The sequence below is a fragment of the Myotis lucifugus genome, unplaced genomic scaffold (assembly GCF_000147115.1).
Source record: "Myotis lucifugus unplaced genomic scaffold, Myoluc2.0 scaffold_160, whole genome shotgun sequence".
NCBI lineage: Eukaryota > Metazoa > Chordata > Mammalia > Chiroptera > Vespertilionidae > Myotis > Myotis lucifugus.
This window is the reverse complement of record NW_005871208.1, coordinates 2,860,723-2,883,124: the sequence shown is the minus strand read 5'-3', so window position 1 is coordinate 2,883,124 and position 22,402 is coordinate 2,860,723. Positions and strand designations below refer to the sequence as shown.

The 22,402-nt window shown below is 40.2% G+C and overlaps 1 protein-coding gene and 1 non-coding gene across 2 annotated transcripts; both read left to right on the top strand.

Annotated features, from left to right (window-relative positions):
- The first annotated feature begins 1,330 nt into the window (after positions 1-1,330).
- Positions 1,331-16,306, top strand: GTSF1 (gametocyte specific factor 1). The gene is made up of 9 exons (XM_006095811.3): positions 1,331-1,367; positions 3,176-3,220; positions 7,513-7,613; positions 9,415-9,541; positions 10,173-10,256; positions 10,713-10,776; positions 12,076-12,170; positions 14,144-14,176; positions 16,095-16,306. Exons 2-8 carry the CDS (start codon positions 3,205-3,207, stop codon positions 14,158-14,160), a joined length of 504 nt encoding a protein of 167 aa, XP_006095873.1. The 5' UTR covers positions 1,331-1,367; positions 3,176-3,204; the 3' UTR covers positions 14,161-14,176; positions 16,095-16,306.
- On the top strand, positions 11,105-11,233 carry LOC111827414. The gene has a single exon (XR_002830968.1). It is a non-coding gene; the product is annotated as a small nucleolar RNA SNORA11 (small nucleolar RNA).
- Positions 16,307-22,402: the final 6,096 nt, after the last annotated feature.

The following is a 22,402-nucleotide window of genomic DNA, read 5'->3' as shown; positions in this document are numbered from 1 at the left end:
TCCCGTTTTGTTTTTTTACTTCAAAATAAGGTATGTGCAGTGTGCATAGGAATTTGTTCATAGTTTTTTTTTAAACTATAGTCCGGCCCTCCAACGGTCTGAGGGACAGTGAACTGGCCCCCTGTTTAAAAAGTTTGAGGACCCCTGATTTATAGTTTCGACCACTTCTTGGCATCTGTTGTACTTCCATTTAAACTTTCACCCACTTTTGGGCCTGTTTGCCTAACCACCTTGGGGACAAGAACTTTTCACACTTTTTTTGTATCAGATTCCAGAACAAAGGCTCAGAATATAAATGCTTGGATTCCCACTATCAAGTTATAACTTTCTGACCCTCTTTACCTCTCCAATTTTTTTTCTTAAATATATTTTTATTGATTTCAGAGAGGAAGAGAGAGGGGGAGATAGAAACATCAATGATGAGAGAGATTAGCTGCCTCCTGCAGGCCCCCTGCTGGGGATTGAGCGGCAACCCAGGCATGTGCCCTGACTGGGAATGAACCCGGGACCCTTCAGTCTGCGGGCTGATGCTCTACCCATTGAGCCAGACCAGCCAGGGCTCTCTCAACTCTGAAACTCTCTTTGCAGCGGTTCTCAACCTGTGGGTCGCGACCCCTTAGGCGGTTGAACCACCCTTTCACGGGGGTCGCCTAAGACCATCCTGCATATCAGCTATTTACATTATGATTCATAACAGTAGCAACATTACAGTTATGAAGTAGCAACGAAAATAATTTTATGGTTGGGTCACAACATGAGGAACTGTATTTAAAGGGCCAGAAGGTTGAGAACCACTGGACTAGGGCATCGTCCTACCAAGCATTCTCGGGTACTATTACTGACTTTTGAGGTTCTGCAACTTGTGCCAAACAAAATCAATTAGATTCCTGTCCTTGGTGACTGGGGTTTTTTGGCTGGTCTGCCTGCTTATCGCCTTGACAATGTTCCTCATTTCGCCCCTCAAAATCTCAATTACCTTTCTATCTAGACAATGTCCATAAACAGGGCTTCTTTCCAACCAGCACCCCACTTCTAACCGGCCCCATTCCCTCCTGGAAGGCCCATTTCTAAGCCCTCGTTCTTTTCCCTAAGATGGCACCGCAAAGCCGGGGAAGGAGCGCGTCCCACCCACGCAAGGCCGCCATCCTCCCGGGCCCAAAACCTGAAGGGAGGGGCTGATCTGCAGACAGGAAGGAAGGGCCAGAGGAGGGCGCACCAAGGAACACAATGGCTGCACCCGCAGCCCCAGCCAGAGCGGAGACCTACGTCACCGGAAGTGGGCCCCACCCCTAACGTCAGGCGCCGGAAGGGAGCGTTGCTAGGGCGCGGGGTGGAGGCGACTGTGTGGAGAGCGCGTCTTGACTCAGGTAGGGGCGACGACGCGGCCCTGGCTCCGGGCCCCCAAACAACGCACCTTCAGGGGGCGGGGCCTCGCCAACTGCTGTCCCCCCTTCACGCCCAGGCCTCGCCTGGTGGGCCTCCGCGCAGCTGTTCGACTGCAGGCCGTTCCCCGCTTCGTCCCCTCGAGGGCCTCCCGAGGTCCTTTGTCTAAACAAGTTATCCACCTTCCCCGCTTCCCCTGTTCAGTCCCGTCGCTTAAATCTACTCCGAATGTTCTGTTTAAAGAAAGAAAAACGATGTTACCGAGCCCCAGCTCTGTTGAGTGTAACCGGTTACCTCCGGCTACATTCACCCCCAAACTGGAACTACGTGGTGTCATTGGCCCGTTTCAGCGCGGCTCGTACCCGGGAAAAGATAGAAGGTCCCGTTGACAGTTTGCTGGGGACGACACCTGAATGGACAAGGCTGACGAGGAGCCATGGATTCCAGTGCCCTTGACCTGCCCTAATTAGTCTTTTTGCCCCAAAGGATAGGATGGCGTCCTACAGGTTGTTGAATCCCGTGCTGGTCATTCCTTTAAATGCCTTAAAATCCAGGAATATAATGCTTGGCTCTTCCTTCCAAACCTCTTTTATTTTGATTTTAAAAGCATAGAGTGACCGTGTACAAGTAAAACATGTCGAAGGAAAGGTCAGAATTTCTTAATCCAGACATAACAAGTGTTTTTACGACAGTTTCACTAATGGTTGTAATTAACAGATGGGCTCTGCGGCCAATTACTAAACTAGGGTTCCAGCTGGTCACTGGTATTTCTTTTCGTGGATTCCAAGGCTGCTTATGTCATAGAATGGGGGGGAAGGGGTGTGGAATTGTGGGAGAGGCCAAAGGAGAGCTGGCTCCAGAGGCAGTAACTGTAAATCGAGCCAGTTTGCAGGAGGTTCTTACGGGGTGGTTTTATATAAATTTAGGTTGTTTTCCCCCATAATGATAAGTGTATTTAATCACAGTGCTCAGTAGGAGGGATCTCTAGGAGAAGAGAATTCAAACTACAAAACCAATTCTTGTCTTTTCACCTCCCACATTCCCGTTGCAGACCTGTTCTTTTATGGGTCTGTTATCCATAAAATGGGAAGTTCTTTAGTCCTAACATTCAGAAGTTTTACCTCAAAGCATAGAGGGAATGACTGTTAACCGGAGAGATTAAATAACCACGTCTGCTCGTTTTAGCATAGGAGATGGGGGGACCGAGGGGAGGTAAAGCATCAGTGGAAAACCTGTGGCACTTCCTGATCACGTTTAAGGAAAGTCATAGAAACAGTAAGGGAGAACATCGCTGGGAGGGATTGAGTGTATAGACTGTCTGACAGGCTTCCAGCATTCCCAAGTGTCAGAGGGGAGCAAGACTGGCAGCCTTTCCATCCTGTATTTTTTTTAAAACAACAGTATTCTTGTGGTCTGATTTGCCTGCTCTAATGTTAAATAGCATCAAACCCGAACAGATGGTAAACAGTGATTGGCTACTGTAATGGCACTTAACGTAGACTGACATCCCCTGAATACATTTTAAGTTAGTAGTCAAGTGTGGTTTTTCTTAACTATTTGGGAGCCCTATAATTTATTCCAAGAGTGTGAATTAAGCCATGATATTGAAATGCTTTAAAGTAACAAAGAATGCTTTAAAGGGGGAAAAATATGTGAGGGAGGAGGACACTAAAGGTTTCTCATAATGAACTTGGGTAGCTTCAATCCCAGTTTGACTCTACCTCTTAGGGCCACCTTTACGTACATTTCATTTCTGATTCACTGAACCACTGCTTTTTCTCCCCCTCCCCAGCACTTGGATTCGGCTCCTTCATTTCCAACATGGAAGAAACTTACAGTATGTACTTCTTATTGCTTTTAGAAAATAAGTTAACTTGCATACAATTTTATGTCTGACAGGACTTCTAATGTGTGGCAAAGATTCATATTTCTCCTAAACTGTTGAAGAGAAACGGTCTGTGTAATAGTAATGTAGAGAAGTGCCCAAATTTGAAATAAGATATTTAAAATTTAAATAGTTAAAGAGGTATGAGAAGTCATCAAGCTTTGAAAAGGCTGCAACTGGGACACCTGTGTTTTCTTTCTATTTTAAGGAGTAATGTGGTATACATAATGTTGATGTAGATTGAGTTTTTAGGATTAAAGAAATCCTAGGGAATATTCTTATTTCTCAAGTGACCTAGGATTCTTAGATGGCCAAGGAAATCAAAAGGGAGCCAGCACTAGAATCACACAAGTGTAGAACCAAAAAAGACCTGAAAATGACTTTATTTAACACTCAAATTTTGCACTGAGAAAACAAAACCTAGAATAATTTATTTGCCCAGGCATATACATCAATATTGCACTCTTAGGTATCCGCCAAACACAAATACTCATACAATGCACAAAGAAGTATATACTAGATTGTTAGTCACAGCATCTATAGTAATAAAAGGTTAATATGCTAATTAGACCTGACATCTTCCGGACATCCTTCCGGACAAAGCCATGGTGGTGGGGGCTGAGGCAGTTAGGGGGCGATCAGTCCAGCAGGGGAGGGACGTTAGGGGGCGATCAGGCTGGCAGGGGAGCAGTTAGGGGCATCAGGCCAGCAGGCAGAGGTGGTTAGGGGCAATCAGGCAGTCAGGCAGGTGAGGGGTTAGGAGCCAGCGGTCCCAGGTTGCAAGAGGGATGTCTGATTGCCAGTGCGTGATCGGGTCTAAACCGGCAGTTGGACATCCCCCGAGGGGTCCTGGATTAGAGAGGATGCAGGCTGGGCTGAGGGACCTCCCCCCTCCCCACCTCCACCCCCGTGCACATATTCCATTACATGACTACTTGTATATAAAAGTAAAAACTGTCCCTGACCGGTTTGGCTCAGTGGATAGAGCGTCGGCCTGCAGACTGAAGGGTCCCAGGTTCGATTTCGGTCAAGGGCTTGTACCTTGGTTGCGGGCACATCCCCAGTAGGGGCTGTGCAGGAGGCAGCTGAATAGATGTTTCTCTTTCATCAATGTTTCTAACTCTCTATCCCTCTCCCTTCCTCTCTGTAAAAAATCAATAAAATATATTTTTAAAAAATAAATAAATAAATAAAAGTAAAAACTGGAAACAACCTAAATGTCCATCTGTAAGGGAAATTATTAAGAATCTATGAGCCCTGGTCAGTTTTACTCAGTGGTTAGAGTGTCAGCCCTCAGACTTAAGGGTTATGGGTTCGATTCCCAGTCAAGGGCATGTACCTCGGTTTCGGGTTCACTCCTAGCCCCTCCCCTAATTGGGGTGTGTGCGCGGGAGGCCACCAGTAATGAAATATTCCTTATATGAACTCACATAGAAGGAGCACAAAGATATGTTAAGTAAAAAAAAAAAAGGCAGCCCTAGCCGGGTGGCTCAGTTGATTAGAGTGTTGTTCCATACACCAAAAGGTTACAGATTCAATTCCAAGTCAGGACACATACCTAGGTTGGGGGTTCCTGTGGGAGACAGCCAATGGATGTTTCTCTGTCTCTCGCTGCCTCTCTCATCCTCCCTCACTCCCTCTCTTCCCCTTTCTTTCTCTCTAAAATAAATAAACATATTCTCTGGTGAGGATTAATTTTTTTTTAATTTTTTAAGCAAATAGCAAAAATGGGTATAGGAAATCCCATCACACACCACAATATGGAGGAAACTTGGACATTATACTAAGTGAAATAAGTCTGTCACAAAAAGACAAATACTATGATGAAGTATCTAGACTAGTCAAACTCAGAAACAAAAAGAAGAGTGTTTGCCATGGTTGGGTGGAAGAGGGAATGGGGAGTTGTTTAATGGATATAGAGTTTCAGTCTTGCAAGATGAAAAAAATTCTGGAGATTGGTTGACAACAACATGAATATACTTAACTCTATTGAACTGTACATTTAAAAATGGTTAAGATGGCAAATTTTATGTTGTATATATTTTATAGCCATTTAAAATTTTTTAATTAAAAAGAAAATAAAAATTTTAAATCTAAAAAAACAGGTTAGAGCTAACCTAAATTACTAGAGACCAAAAAGTAAAGCGTTTATGGTAGAAAACTATCATTATCAAGTCTGACGTATGCCACTGTGTGGGCAGTAAAGTGTGTATGAATCATAAGGTATGTCCAGTTCTGTCAGCTGCAGACATGGCTTAACATTTGCTAGTGATGGAATGGACTAAATGAAAGGATTTAATATGAATTTCATCTGTGAACTCTCCCTGGGTATCCTGAAGCTTCAGAGGAAAAGATTGCTGGTCAGGATACGCCTGGTTGGCATAATAAGCCTGCCTGTCCTCTAAGATTTTTCCTTCCTATTCATTCTGTCCTTCACGTCACCTTTCTGGCTCATTTACATCATGGTCATGGTTCGCGATTTATTCCATGTTTACCACTCTTCAGTGAAACTGTCTGTTTCAATTCCCCACTAGCTTCTGATTTTCATAGCAGTCTCCTGGTTTATAAGCCTTTTATCAAATGTGAATTGTTTATCTTATTTCACTTTTATCATTGCCTTCAGTGGGGGCAAAAGCATTTTATTAGGTTGCTTCTCATCCTCATAATATACTGAGAATGTGCTTAACCATTTAATTTCCCTTCCTTAACCAGCCTATTAAAATTTGGGGCTCAGCCTGGGCATCTTGTAAAGCCTAAGGGTAGTTACATGTTCAGAGGAACTTCTCTGAGAGATATGTTCAGAGAAATTTCCACAATTCCAAACTATGGAAATAGTCCCTGAAAGTATAGCCTTCTAAGGGTAGTTTTAACTAGCATGATATAAGTTAGGGGCTTTCTTTCACATAGCAGCTTCATATGTCTGCAGGTGTCTTAACTTCAGGAGGCTCTGTGTTTGCAGATTATTCTGTTTTTTTAATATGGCAAATTCGATAATCACTAAATTCTGATTTTTTTCATGTATTAGAATACAAAAGGTAAAACTACTTATCTAATAAAGGTATTGGTTTTGTTTGAGAGGTAACTTGAGTAACCAAGATCAGGAACTACTTATAGTAGTAATGAATTAAAGCAGACAGGTGAAAAAGAAGTCATCTATCAATGAATATTTCTCAATCTTCCATAGGACATATCACTGATATAGAGCAGTGCTTTTTTCATGTCATGGCATACTAGCAAATAGACAGGGATGCTTTTGAGCAGGAGTAACTATCCTCAACTTGCCCTGGGACTGTTAAGGTATGGGAACTCATGTGTGTGGACACCTACATTGAAATATTGGCACCCCATCCATTCCAACCTTCAGCATACTAGTTGGGAGGCTCTGGTTGGCTAGCTAGACTATAAATGACCCTGAATTAGCACTTTTAGAAAAGGAAAAAGAGAATGTCATGTCATGTAACTTTTTGTTTAATAGTAAGGATGACCAACAATGAAAACAATATTTTTTTTCTTTTTTATATTTTTATTTATTTCAGAGGGAAAGAGAAATTGAAACATCAGTGAGAGAGAATCATTGATTGGCTGCCTCCTGCATGCCCCACACTGGGGATTGAGCCCACAACCTGGGCATGTGTCCTGACCAGGAATCGAACAATGACCTCCTGGTTCATAGGTTGATGCTCAACCACTGAGCCATGCCAGCTGGGTGAAAACAGCAATATTTAAATACAACCAAATATGAGCTAAGACCTTATCCCTTGATCACTGGTTTTGCTGGACTTAACACAGTTTTATCTTATCAGAGTTAAATGTTCATTTCAAATGTTTAATTACACTTTTATTTAAATTTCAAGTTGTTTTCAGACTGTCTTATTCTATTGTTCCAGATTCTGTTGGAAAATACATTGTGCTTTAAAAAAAAAAAGAAAAGAAAATACATTGCGCCTGCCCTAGCTGGTTCAGCCTGTGGTCTGAAAGGTCCCAGGTTTGATTCCGGTCAAGGGCACATGAATGGGTTGCTGGCTCCATCCCCAGTAGGGGTCGTGCAGGAGGCAGCCAATCAATGATTCTCTCTCATCATTGCTGTTTCTATCTCCCTTTCCCTTCCTCTCTGAAATCAATAAAAATATTTTTAAAATAAATAAAATGCTTTAAAAGAAAGACAATACATTGTGCCTGTAATCCTGTAGTTTTCCAAAGACCTATTAAGCTTTATACTTATCCTATTTCTCTCTCTCTCTCAGTCGATTCCCTGGACCCTGAAAAGCTATTACAATGTCCCTATGATAAAAACCACCAGATCAGAGCCTGCAGGTTTCCTTATCATCTTATCAAGTGCAGAAAGGTAGGGTATTATTTTCATAATTTGCCGTGTGATACCCTCTGAGTTGTTTTTAAAAAAACAAATTCTGTAAATATCAGATAATTTTAACGTGTTAAATTGAATTTCCAGAATTGTTTTGGGAATCTACCTTTGTATTAAATACCAACATTTATAGAAAGGAGTTTACTTCTTGGGTACATCAGTTTTTTCCTATTTTGTTGTCGTCGCCCCCCCCCCCCCCTCAAACTAGTGATAAGCACCCATAGTGATAAACAGCTTCTCTGGAGTCTTTTCTCCCTTTGTAAAAAGAGGAAACACTAATTTTTGCTAGCAATGAGAAAATCCCTTCTGCCTTGGGAAATTAATGCTGATAAGGATTGTCCTGATAAGTATTGAGTCAATAATACATTGATTTTCGATATTTTTGGTTATAAATTTTAGAGAAGTTGAACAGTTAGAGGTTAGCCCAAGAAAAACTTATTCCTAAAATTAACTCTTTTTCCAAATTTCGACAGCATCTTTGAGGGGGAAAATAAAAAACAACTTATTAGTGTTTCTTCTCTGGTCATTCTTTTGTAGACTTGCTGATGTAAACTACTTTAATGCTGGTATAGTAACTGAGGCACTTTGAAAAGATTGTTAGAATGCTGATGTCAGATACAGAGGCCAAAGTTCTGCCAGGACTGATGCTTGGGAAACAGTTTTGGTACTTAATCCAAACTGCATACGATTTATATATGTATTAACATCCTTTCATGACTGTTTCTCTTGTAGTCCTGGAAATATGATTATAATGCCGATTTTTATTTCTCCAGCTCTTTTTAATCTTTTGAGCAAAGATCCCTTAAAGTTGAACATGGACAGTATGGATCTGAATATACCACCACAACGTCCTCTTCTAATGCACTAAATCTTTGGCCACAAAACCTTTGCAATGGAATACCTGATATCCCTTACAAAAATCATGGAGACAAATGCCCTCACAATTTTCTCCGCCCTCTATTTTTTTTTTCCAGCCTTCTCCCCATTTCACATTATTTTTACTTTTTTTTTTAGTATTGTATGATATATGTTTTTCTTCTCCTATTAAGTAAATTTCTTAATTGCTAGTATATTACCATAAGATTTGAGTAACATTAAATACTTTGTTTTGTTTTAATAAGAAACTTGGTCAACAGAGTAGACTCTATTATTTGGGCTTTTCCTTAGTGAAATAACTGAAATAAAGGTCAAATTGTTCAGAGCCTCATTTCAGGCATCATTACTTTAAATAAGTGTTCCCAAGTTAATCTGAAAAATCACTGGTTTGCTTCTTCTGCAGCTCCCTTCTAACAATTATTTTCCAGCCCTATTGTATTGCAATAACAGGGCCACTACTGCAATGCAGACTGGGAATGTGTTTTAGCATTACTGTATATCCTCAATATCAGCTTTCAAAGACATCCAAAGAGCTCTACCATTACATGCTGTGCCACTTGAATCTCATGACTCTGAAGAACAGGGAGAGAAGATGTTCAAATACCCAATTCTAAATTTGCTCTTTACCTCCACATAAACCGCTTTAACCCCAAAATCTGTGTTGTCAGTCTCTATAGTCATAACAAAGAGGCTTATGTTTTGATGATTTTGAGATATTATATGGTCTGTATGAATGATAAAAAAAATTCCTCTTAATTTTCTACTATGAATTTATCTATCATAGCTAAGCTACAAGTTTATTGAGAGATTTTAGGGGAGCCATTTATAGATAAAGCTAAGCCATGCCCCTTGGACTTTTAAGAGGTTCAGAGAATTGATAGACACCTTAATTTTTGTTCCACAGAATCATCCTGATGTCGCAAACAAATTGGCTACTTGTCCCTTCAATGCTCGCCATCAGGTTCCTCGGACCGAAATCAGTCATCATATTTCAAGCTGTGATGACAAAAGTTGTATAGAGCAAGACATTGGTAAGACTGACTAGCTGAAATGTTTTGGTACTAGAGGTTAGCCCAGCCGTGGGCAAACTACGGCCCGCGGGCCGGATCCGGCCCGTTTGAAATGAATAAAACTAAAAAAAAAAAAGACCGTACCCTTTTATGTAATGATGTTTACTTTGAATTTATATTAGTTCACACAAACACTCCATCCATGCTTTTGTTCCGGCCCTCCGGTCCAGTTTAAGAACCCATTGTGGCCCTCGAGTCAAAAAGTTTGCCCACCCCTGGGTTAGCCCCTTTAAATTTGTGTTATGCTACATTGTCACCTTGATTTTTGGCTTTCCATATTGAAGAACACTTTCAGCAGGAAAAGGTTGTCAGGTTGTGTTTGTTAAAATGCTTTCTCTTCTAAACAACCTGATTCACTTTACCAATAATTCATCTAGCTAAAAAAAATCCTTTTCTTGCCACAGATATGATAAATATCTTTGTTTCTGCTATTTCTTTCATGTCCTCTGTCAGCAAGGGGATAAGACCACTCTGTTTATCTTTGAGAAACAAAGACCCATTGGGCTACCCTGCAACCTCTTTAGCCTCTAACCCCTTTAAACATAACTTAGCAATGTCCCGTTCTCATGTCAAAATCTCTATTGTCTTACAGTCAACCAAACCAGGAACCTTGGACAAGAGACTCTGGTTGAGAGCACATGGCAGTGCCCTCCTTGTGATGAAGACTGGGATAAAGGTAAGTGCTTCTGCATCTTTTTCTGCACAATATCTAAATCTCAAGTCATTTGCTTTAGACAGAAGGAAGATTTTCCTGTTTTATAGACATGCCATGTTTTGCAGAATGCTTTGTTATTTTTATTGGGCCCCAAAATGAGCACATTTGTATGGCTGTGCAGACACGTGGAACAGCCTCTCCTTCTTGATTGGAAAAAGCACTTCTTTACATCTGTTTTTTTCCATAAATTGTGCTATGCCATCTGTGTTTTGCTGTTTCTAGGCACGTTTATTATTATTTATGTCGTTTGTGTTTATATTCTTCAATTAAATTCCTGCTACTGTGTCACTTAAGCAGGGTACTTGATCAATTTTTACTTCCTTCTCTAAACTTAGGTGTATTATTTCCCATCTTACAAATTCAACTAGCATAAACTGGTGTCTTATACCACAAACTATGTTTTGCTTCCTTTGGCAGATTTGTGGGAACAGACTAGCACCCCATTTGTCTGGGGCACAGCCAACTACTGTGGCAAGAACAGGTAAATGAAATTGTCTCATTCCCAGCACTGTCTCCCAAAATCAGAGAGCTTTGTTACCAAAAAAAGCCACCAAAGCATGAATTGATCTCTTTCCTTGATGACGTTACTTGGTAGTAACTTAGTCTAGATATTGTTTTGGTGGATTATTTTTCTTATTTCTTCCTTGATTCATAAAAAGGTCACATGCTGTGTATAAATCACTGTGTGAACACAAAAATACTAGCTTAGAGTCTAGCAAAGGAGACACTGGTGCCAGATATTCTTATGTCTTAGTTGAGTTTTTCACTAGGTTCATATTATTTTAATGCTTTAAAAAAATTCCCCAGCTTGGGTGTGGAGAGAGCAGAGCGCCTGAAGAATGGCTTCTCTGTGTACAACACATCCAACAGCAACTTGGGCTTACTCCTCACGGGTGGCAGAATACTATGGCCTTCCTGTGACATTACGCCCTATACATAAAAAAAAAAAAAAAAAAAAAAAAAATTCCCCAGCTATACTACGTGGATCATTTTTACTCTTGGTAACTAGTGTTTAAGGAAAAAATAATCTTAAAAGTTGTTTGTTTGTTTAAGAGTAGGGAATCCAAAATACCTGTTGGGTAGGGGGAAAAATGCATCTCTTCTTCCCACTGATTTTGCATATAATTTTGAAGTCTGTAAGATTTCTCATTATTTTATCTTTAAACCTTAGAAGATCACATTTCAAATCCAAATGAGGATATTTCTGGATTAGAAAATAAAGGACTGAGATGTTAGACTTCATTTTTCCCCCAATTGAATACTTATCCATTTTTATTTCTTAGCTCCTGAGGTCAGCTAGTAATTGTAACTGTACCTTATTTTGTGTGTGCACTAAGATAGAAAAACTTAAAAATGAATTTCAATAAAAGCACATGTCCTTGGGTGAGAATGCATTCTTCTATGGCAATTTTAATTTTGCCTCAGTTCTTTGAGATTTGTTGCCTTTAGTTCGATTGTCTTGGCATTTTATTTTATCTCATGTTTATTGAGTGAATTGATGTGTTTGTCATACAACTGAACAGTAGATGGCATTACTGTTTATATAAATTTCTAAGAAATGAAAATACTTAGACCCATCTTAATGCCTGTACAGAACAGTGAGCTTTCCAGAGAAATGGTAATCATTCTAATTGCGAGAATGTTTTGATGGAAATGTGTTTACATTTCATAATGTAGTCTGTTTTGTTTTCCCCCAAATTACAAAAAACACATTTTGATTGTCTTGTGTGTGCCTGCCTGAAGAATGCTGGCATAGTCAGATTTATCTTTCTTTTTGCAGCCCTGCAAGCAACATAGTTATGGAACATAAGAGTAACCTGGCTTCAGGCATGCGCGTTCCCAAGTCTCTGCCGTATGTTCTGCCATGGAAAAACAGTAAGTGTAATGAGACAGAATGCTTTTATTATTTTCTTTGTGCTAATAAATGTAGTTAGTCTTTATATTCAAAGACATGTTTAGTCTGAATACCTTGCACTCTCACAACTCTGAGAATGAGCAGCTCTTAAATTTTACACCCTAAGGCAGCAGTTCTCAACCTGTGGGTCGCGACCCCTTTGGCGGTCAAACAACCCTTTCACAGGGGTCGCAGACCATCCTGCATATCAGATATTTACATTACGATTCATAACAGTAGCAACATTACAGTTATGAAGTGGCAACAAAAATAATTTTATGGTTGGGTCACAACAAGAGGAACTGTATTTAAAGGGCCAGAAGGTTGAGAACCACTGCCCTAAGGGCTTCACTCAGTTCACCCTAGTCCTGGTTCTGGTTAGTATTGGGAAAGTACAAGATCACAGAAACCAAAAGAATATTTTCAAGATAGGGTGACCACTGACATCAAATACCATGAGCAAATTTGGGGAGCAATAAAAAGACTATTGCCCTGCCTGGCTCCTGTGGCACAGTGGTTGAGTGTCAACCCATGCACCAATTCCTGGTCAGGACCCATGCCCAGGTTGTAGGCTCAGTCCCCAGCAGGGGGCGTGCAAGAAGCAGCTGATCAATATTGATGTTTCTCTCTCGTCAGTGTTTCTATCTCTCCCTCTCCCTTTCTCTCTCTCTAAAATCAATAAAAACATTTTAAAAAATAAAATAAGTAAGAACATATTTTTTAGAAGACTATTGCCCTGACCAGTGTGTCAGTGGTTAGAGTGTCAGCCCGAGCACCAAAGGGTTGCAAGTTCATTTCCTGGTCAAGGGCATGTACCTGGGTTGCAGGTTCAATCCCTGGCCGTGATTGGAGTGCATGCAGAAGGTAACCAGATGATGTCTCACATCGATGTGAGGTGTGTTTTTTTTCTCTCTCTCTCTCTCCTCCACACCTCCTCCCCCTCACTTCCTCCCTTCCACTCTCTCTAAAAAAATCAATGGAAAAAATATTCTCAGGTGAGGATTAACAACAACAAAAAAGACTATTGATTTTGGTTAGGAGGAAGTCATCTTTGACTTTCAAGACATAAGATCAATAGGGAATTGGGATTAGAAATTGGATTTCAGGGACCTAAAAGGAAATGTGTAGAGAAAACATGAAAGTTATGAGTCATAAGAATCAGCATTAAAATAGTATTTAAATGTCTTTCCTAGACATCAGAGGCCATGCTGAGCAAACATACTAAATTTGTATCATACCACCCTGGTAAAGAAATTCCCACATATGGAACACCCAAGAAAACCGTCATATTTAATATAAACTTTATTTTTCTAATGTTGCCTCCCAATTCAGATTCCCTTGGTTTCGGTCTTTGCCACAGTTTGAGTTAATTTTCAGGTGGCTAGAGGATTTCCTTTAAAAAAAACTTCCCTTTGGATACTTGCCCAAAAAATGAGATCACCAAATCATATGTCAGAAGGCTTGATAGGTAAAGAACTATCTTCTTTTTTCATGCACTTGAGTAGAATGCAATCACTAATTTTAAATTCTTCTACTTTTAGCCCTGACCAGTGTGGCTCAGTTGGTTAGAGTGTCGTCCTGTGCACCAAAGGGTCTCGGGTTCGATTTCCGGTCAGGGCACATATCCAGGTTATAGGTTCAATCCCCAGTCCAGGTGCATATGGGAGGCAACCAACTGATGTCTCTCTCCCTCCCTCTCCTTCTCCCTCTCCTCCCTCTCTTCTTCTTCTCCCCCATCCCCCTCTTCCTTCCTCTCTCTCTATAATCAATAAAAGCACATGTCCTTGGGTGAGAATTTAAAAATAAATGAATGAATGAATGAATGCATTCTTCTACTTTTATATTGTGATTCAATATACTTCAGAATAAATTGTTTGTGTTTAGTTAAGAGTAGAGGATGGAGTGAATTTCAATTGACATGGTGTATTTATTTTGAAATATTTCTACTCTGTAGATGGAAATGCACAGTAACTGAATATCTCATCAAGTAAGTGTTTCAGTTTTATTTCACTATCTTCTCAGATGGTAGCACGATTTAACTGGACATAAAGCAGTTTGGGCCCAATTTTCTTTCAGATTATGGTACCAAATTAAAGCTTTGTGTGTGCCTATGTTTTTTAAGTATATAGCTTCTGTTATGGCTTTACACGCTAATGAATAGGCATATACTGATTAAATTAGAATTCGGTTAACACGCCAAGTTGCTTTCCCTAGAGTTACTACACATTGCCTTTTTCTTTTTCTTTTTTTATCAGCATTGCATTCTAGATCTCTCACACCCCTTTAATGGGCTGAGATTAATCAGACAGCTGTGCTTCACTGCTCTGCAGTTCTTTCCCTGTGCAGTACAGTTTAACACATCAAAATATTCAGACTCTTTTTAATGAGCACTTAAAAGTTTCGGGTTTCTAAGAGTCTTGCACTGTTGATCTTATCTGAATATTTGATTTAACAGAACTTCAAAAAATCTGTATGAAGAGAGCAAAAAGTTTACTTTCCACAGATGAAGCCTTTCCTCGAGGTTGCTATACCCATAGCAGAACCAAGTTTGGTGCTTCAAATGCTGCCCTGGCTGCATTTGCCCCTGGCAAAAGGAATGTTAAAAAAGGCTAGGGATGGGATTATATCCCCCACCGTCTTGAGCTAGTAAGTCCTCAGTGAATATTAAGTGAATGAATGAGTGAGTGGCCTCTTGCCTTTGAGTTCATTCACTTCCTCTGGACAGTGAATCAGATGGATCTTCTGTGAGTTAGGGCTCATTTTATATGAAAGCTGATGTTTCTTCTGGTGAGAAGTAGAAAGGAGATTCTAAAAGTAAACACTCCTTAGCTATGGACTATAACTATCAGTTGCTTCCAGTATCAGCCATTTTTCTTGATAGGTTCTGACATTAAATTGTTAAATATATCAGGAAGGCATAAAATTACATCTGGCCCCTGAAGGAGAAGAGACACAATAGCACTAGGGTGCGCCAGGAAAGTGCACACAGATCTGGATAAATCATGAACTTTAAATCCTCTTACATACTGTACAAAATACTTGGTGCTCTAGTATGGATAGTTACCTAGTAAAAAATGGCTACTCTTAAGGCAAAAGCCTAGGAGAAACTTCTGTTCTATCACTTAAGAAAAGACACACCTCTCATTTGGAACTAAATTTATTTTTCTGTGTAACCCCTGAGGAATCAGGAAAAAAAAAATTATCCTATGTTAGTTCAGACTCTTTAAACAGCCACAGACCTTCTTATCATTTTTTTAATGCCTGTTGTTGCAGAATTCTCTAGCTTCTTTGGAAGGATACAAAAGAAATAGAAGACATGACTTATTCCCTTAAGGAATTAATTATGGATGGAAAGATTTTTTGAATGCACAGAAGTGAAAAGGATTTGTTTACCTTGTAGTCAGTATGCTTTATCCCATTTGTGTGTTTATCAACCACTCCATTTTTTAATAGATAGGTGCCTCAAAAGCAAGTAATACTAATTTTTGTTCACCTAATGTACATTGTAATAGCTCAGAAAATATTGGTAAATTAAATAGTAGTAGAGTGAATAAAAAGAAAAAAGATCAATATAAGTTAATTAGAATTAATCCAGAATTGTCTGCAGGAGTCAATTGCCTAGATAGTCAATTCTGATTTTCTCCTGAGTCAAAAAACTGTTGACACAGGAGTGTACATTGATCTCTGCATAGATTGCTTTTAAGTCAATTAACAAGTTTCTCTGTGCTTAGTGGTACTAAAGAGCTCAGGGTCAGAAGGTACTTGGTGCTCTGCCATAAACAGCAGATTCCTCCAGCGACCAAGAGATTTTAATTGTGTTGTAGTTGTGTGGCCTGTTGTCATATGCAGTTGTTGCCTTTGTCACTGAAAGGAACTAAAAAATATTTTTTCTCATTTCCTTACAGATGACTGAACCTAGAAGACTCTTGCTTCTTCCTGCTATCAGTGGGTTCTTCATTTTTCTCCTAATCTAATTATAGAAAGATAAACTGTCTGTGACTTTCAAACTGACAGATGCCTTTTTTTTCTCTCCCCCCTTTTGAGTCCTCATTTGATGCAAGAAAGAGTCCGCATAGTTTTAAAACTATTTCACATAAACCATTGATGTAGATAGCTTGATAGTTTGGTCCAGTCCCTGAGCCCCAAGATCAGAAAGCACATCCCATTCCACATTAATGAAACATAATTATTTAAAGAATCTTAAAGAAGCCATCAAATGCAGGCAAGAAACTTGGGTTGGAAAAGTAACTGAGTATTTGTGTTCTCTGACATATATGGACCAAATTCTTTTTCCCATTAGTATGAATGGACCCATTTGATCAGTGCATCTGTTTATCCATGGTCACCAGATATTGATAGCATTTATAGGGCAAAATGCCCCATTCTTGTTAGAAACTTGAGGACATTGTCTGTCTAAATATTTCCAACCTAAGGGAGGTTTCTTGTATTTATCTCTCCTACATTACAGCTAGACGTTGTACTAGTTGTCAGACTAGATATAGATTATATAGGAGTGAAGATTGGAATGGAGGGGAGGAACAAGTGTACATGTGGAGAAGAGAGAGAGGCTTTCCACCTGTGTGTGAAATTTAAGTTTCAAAGTTGAAATGTGTGAGGGCCCTGCTGACTACCTGGGATGTATGTGTAATAAGTTAGATTTTGAAACATCCAAAGCTCTGGATATCTTAGCATCTTGTTGGCCCTTACAAGGAGACTTCAAAGTCTCCCCAGAGATTGTTTGGATTGTTTTTGTGTGGTTGTTTTCAAGTTTGACTTGGTTTGGTTTTAAAACTGTCTGGCATGGGAGGGGTTTGTGATCTGGTATAGATAGGGACTTGGATGAAGCATACTGACAATCCCAAAAGGGATCTCTCTAGCAGAGTAACAGATAAGGGGAAGCAGGCCTTCTCCCACCAGTTTTACTCAAAATTCTTCCCTGATGAAGCAGAGCTGTCTGTTTCTTTAGTTCCAAACTCTAAAAACAGGTTCAAGATAAGCCCCAGTACAGTAGTAGTTTGCTTAGCTGCATGATCTTAAGTGAATAACTAGGCCCTTTCTCCTGAGAGGGTAGTGAATATACTGAGGAGGGGGGAAAACACCCTTTATGCCCCAATCCTGGTCACTTATGTTTGTGTATCAATCAATACCTCACAAACACTTTATTTAAAAATAGTCTTATTACTGGAAAATGCAAAACCCTTTTGATTTCATCTGTTCAGGTGATGACAGAACAAAACTATCATCTTCTATACTTGTAACCCAGAACTCCCACCTAGTTTAGGAGAAACAAGCAGGGACATGAGTCTCATTGCAAAGAATTAAACAGAAAGTAGTTACTTTGTGTTTTTATTTAATATTTAAAGAGGTGATAGGCTAACATCTAACATTTATGAAAAGCAAATGAAAACACTGATTTTGTTATTTTAGGAAAACAGCTCTTTGCTCATGACTACTAGAATTTAATCACAATACATCTGACCCTTTGGAGTATAACACTCACATGGGAGAATCACTGGCTGCCTGTGTTATTAGCTCAAAAATAGACAATCCTGTTGTTTCTTTGGTAAACTAATGATTAAAGCAACCAATTTGTCTGATCCAGGAGCTTTCAGAGACTGCCTGGGATTCTTATTGGGCCTAGGATTCACTAGTCTGGACTTTATTTCCTGGAGATTTTTAGAGATTCTCAAAAACTAGAACAAAAGTGACTATTTACTACTTCTGTCAGATATTGGGAGGAGACGTTTACTAATCTTTGAGACTCTCTTTTGGGGATGATACCCTCCCTTTGGAATGTGAACAGTGGAAGATAAAGAATTGAATACTCTACCTTAATTTCGGTTACAGTCAGGTGTTATGGTTAAATACAGAGGTGTTTTGAAACCTTAGTCCAGAGCCTCTGAGTCCTACATTTTGATCTTATGTAGGACTTCCAGATTCTACCCCAAAGAGAGGATTTGCTTTTTGAAAAATTGCCTTTCTCTATAGGGGTTCTAGAAGTGCCATTGTGATTTGCAAATGTTATTACCAGGAATAAACAAATGTAAGTAATAAAGGACCTTTAGCTCTCCTGGTAGTTGTACCTGAGCTAAACAAGGAAAGTATGCAGATTTAATTTCAAATAATGCATCGCAGTACCCTTTCATTGGTGAGGGAGAACAGTAGCTGCTTGTGTTAGTCTCTTAGACAAAATGTGTGTATCTATATTGGCATTCTTAGACTCCTTTACTTGTACTTTTCACAATTCACATTAAGCTCAAAAGTAGGCAGAAACCAAGGAGATAACATTATACTTATTACCTTTTTTAAAGATGCAGGATATAAATATCAAGTTGATTTGTATACTATAATTTAAATGATCAAAGCAGGACTGGCCTTGCGAAGAAAAGACCTCTGAGAAAACATTCATTTCTTGTATCAATACAAGGGGTAGAATAAGGAAAACTACCTAAATTCCAGGAGAAAAATACTGTAGTGACGGCTCATTCCTTTGATCACTATCTTCCTGGTACTGTTAAGCTTTGGAACATTTTCATATCCTACTTTACAGTCATGGCCTTTTCAGAGGCCACTAGAGACATTAACCTGTTATAACAACAGTCTCAGCCAACTTTGTTCCAGCTATAGCAGTCTGAAGAATGCACACTTGTGTGTGAACAGGGGATTAGCCCTGTACATAGCCATTCTACTGCCTGGTGCAGCTCAGTTTTATAAACTTAGTAACTGGTGAGACATATAAAATCTAAGATTGTATATAAATAGGAAGAACAGCATCCTAGGCGAACAGTAACCGTAATAACAACCATATGGTCAGAAGGTTTGCTTTTGTGTTTATCTTAATTAAAGACTGTTTTATATGAAACTAAAATAGTGTTAAGAACCTTTGAGGAAATGTGAAGATAAGTTTAGTATTTTACTTTGTTATACACACACACACACACACACACACATAAAGAAAGGAAATAAGTCCAGTTTATATGAAAAGCTGAGTATGAATCCAACCATGCCTCTTAATTGTTATTAAAATACTGAAATAAAGTGTGCTTTCCTGGTTTGTCTGATTGGGTTTTATTTCCTCGGGCTTGGAGTTCAGATTTTCAGTGGACGGGGTTATTTAGGTCTTTGTGTTGGTTTTCTCTGGAGTGGAACTTTGCAGCAGAGGTGCAAATTGAAAGTGATGGGAAGTCTTGATCTTGAGCTTAGAAGCTCCACTGAGATATCCTTTTGTTGAATTGGCGATTTCAACGGAAGAATCAGTGTTTTAACTTTACAAAACCTTGAAAAATAAGCATTGATATGGTTCCACTAGGTATGTAACTCTGACATCCACCTATCATATCTCATATATTCTTAAAACTGGAGGGAGCTTAGAGAACACCGAATCCAAAACTTCATCTTACATATGAAGAAACAGGCCCTGAGAAAATGTGCCACATGTCATCCTATATAATAAAGAGCTAATATGCAAATGGTCATCACATCCTCACGCCTTAATGGCTCAGACACTCAACACTGGGGAGAGAGGAATGGGGACCAGCCAGGCACAAATGAGCTTGTGAGAGAGGAATGGGGACCAGCCAGGCACAAATGAGCTTGTGAGAGAGGAATGGGGACCAGCCAGGCTGTGGCCCTGGAGGAGGACAAGCCACCTATCCCGCAGTCCGGGCACCTGCGGCTGCAGCCCAGGCGAAGCTGCCTGCCCACAGTCCCCTGCGGCTGCAGCCAGCCCCAGGGGAAGCCTGCCCGGGTCCTGGGTGCCTGCAACCGGCCAGAGGAGAGAATCCTGGGTCCCGGGTGCAGGGCGAGGCAGAGGCAGTTAGGGGCAATCAGGCCATCAGGGGAGCAGTTAGGGGCGATCAGGCAGGCAGGCAGGCAGACTGGCAAGCGGTTAGGAGCCAGTGGTGCCAGATTGCAAGAGGCAGTCAGACATCCCCCAAGTGGTCCCAGATTGGAGAGGGTGCAGGCCAGGCTGAGGGACACCCCCCACCCATGCATGAATTTTGTACACCAGGCCTCTAGTCTTTTAATAAAGGAATGAGAATGATAAACACAAAATTCAAGATAGTGGTTATCTCTGGGGGAGAAGTAGGGGGGATGGGATGAGGGAAAAAAATACAGAGTATTAGTAGTATTCTGTTTATTAAGTTGGGTGATGAATTTCTCAGTGTTTATCTTATGCTGCTTATGTATGTATCAAATACTGTATAATTTTAAAACAGTCAGGAGTAATTGCTACTAGTAAAATTGTTATACAGTGTTTACTATAGGTAAGCCACTGTTCTTAGTGTTTTAGAGTAAGGGGGGAAACAAGCCCTGAAAATTTTATCACAGCTTGTCAGTAGTGAGCTGTGACCATGACGTGGGACTTCTGGTTTCTAATTTACTGCTTTTGGCTTCTATAACCATCCTGCTTCCCTAAATGTTGATTTTGCACTCAACCTCTTATTCTTTCAGGCTAGAGTTTCTAGACTCATTTTCATGTCTACCAGCTTTGACTCCATAGTCAGTCATTTTAGTAGCCTAAATTATCACCCAGGGTTCCCTTGACCCCACTGTTGTCCACTGTCTTGCTTCACAAATTCCAAAGTCAAGTGAAACCCACTACCTCTTACTCTGTTTATTTTAAGAGTATTGTGCGTAGTGATAGAAAATCACATAAATATGCCAACTGACTCTGCTGCAGATGTATGATTTCTTAACCCAGGCATTCATTCCTATTTGGCTTATTCAGATTTGCCTGGTTACCCTTGCACCCTTTTTATTGTTCTCAACTTTATAGTCTCTACTTCCCACCACCACTTTCAGCCAATGGCTTTGCCTGTTACACTCTAGAGAAAATACTGGTCATCAAACTTAGCTCCTTCTTTTTTCCATTTCTAGGTCTAACTCTTACAGCACCCATCTTTTTCGTTATTACAGGGGTATACTTCTCCAAACTAACTCATCCTTCTACCTGTACTGTATCCCAGCATATTATCTACTGATACCTAACAAACAAATTGCCCAGCTGGTGTGACTCAGTAGTTAAGCATTGACCTATGATTTTTAGAGAAGGGAGAGAGAGAGAGATAGAAACATCAATAAGAGAGAAACATCAATTGGCTGCCTCCTGCACAACACCTACTGGGGATCAAACCCACAACCCGGGCATGTGCCCTGACCAGGAATCAAACCAGCAATTCTTGGTGAATGGGTCAGCATTCAACCACTGAGCCACACCAGCCAGGCTACATTGTGGTTGTTTTTTTTAAAGAAACATATACCCTGTCCCCTGTATCAATCAGAGTTCAGTTGCAGAAAACAGAATCCATTTGAGCTTGTCTCAGCAGGAAGGGAAATGTTACAGGGCATTAAATGAATCACAGAACTGTTGGGAAGGCTTGAAGAAACAAACCCTAGACTGAATTTCCAAAAATAACTCCCAAAGACTGCTTAGGGAGCTGCTACTTCTACAGTTAGGAAGCTGCCACTGAAGCTGCCAGTTCAAGAAGCACATCTCTGCGGTTATCAGCAGCCCCATATGGATGCCCTGCACCCTCTGTCTTAACCCCTGCTGGCTTCAAAATCCAAGTGATACACTAGTGCATCTGACTGGCAAAACTTAAATTACATCTGAACCCCAGCTACAAGGGAATGTGGGAAATGTAGTTTTTAGCTTTCCAGCTTGTGTACACTAAAAGACTGCAGGTGTTCAGTAAACCAATACACAGCACCCTCTACACTCCCTCTTGAGCTATTGCTTGCGTCTTCCCTTTAGAGCTGGCATTTCTTGAAAAAATTGTCTATACTTGATCTCCAGTTCCTGCTTATTCCTTAATCCATTGCAGTCTGCCTACTCTGTTTTCACCATCTCCACTCAACCTCCTAATTTGCAAGACCAGTGGTCTGTTTTAGTCCCACCTCCTGAAGCATTCAAAAAGCAGTAGACTGTTTCTTACAATGCTTGTGGGAGGAGCCACATCAATGTTATGCACAAAATAATTAAGACCACTTGCCTCAAACAGGCTTTGTACTTGGAGGCATTTAGCGCCTTCAACTTCAGCTACCACCTAGAACTGCTCTTCTTCACAATGTCACTGTTCACTCAGTCTTTTCAGAATTCACTCACATTCAATTAGCCACCAAATCTTGGCATTACAATACCAGAGATGACTTCTGAAACCAACTGGTTCTTTGTATCTCCACTGCCACAGTCTTTTTTCAGATCTTCATC

Bases quoted from the DNA above. Each gene is read 5' to 3' on its own strand.
- GTSF1 (XM_006095811.3), top strand. The intron at 7,614-9,414 runs GTAGGGTATTAT...TTTGTTCCACAG, and splicing joins ATCTTATCAAGTGCAGAAAG to AATCATCCTGATGTCGCAAA. The intron at 9,542-10,172 runs GTAAGACTGACT...ATTGTCTTACAG, and splicing joins TTGTATAGAGCAAGACATTG to TCAACCAAACCAGGAACCTT.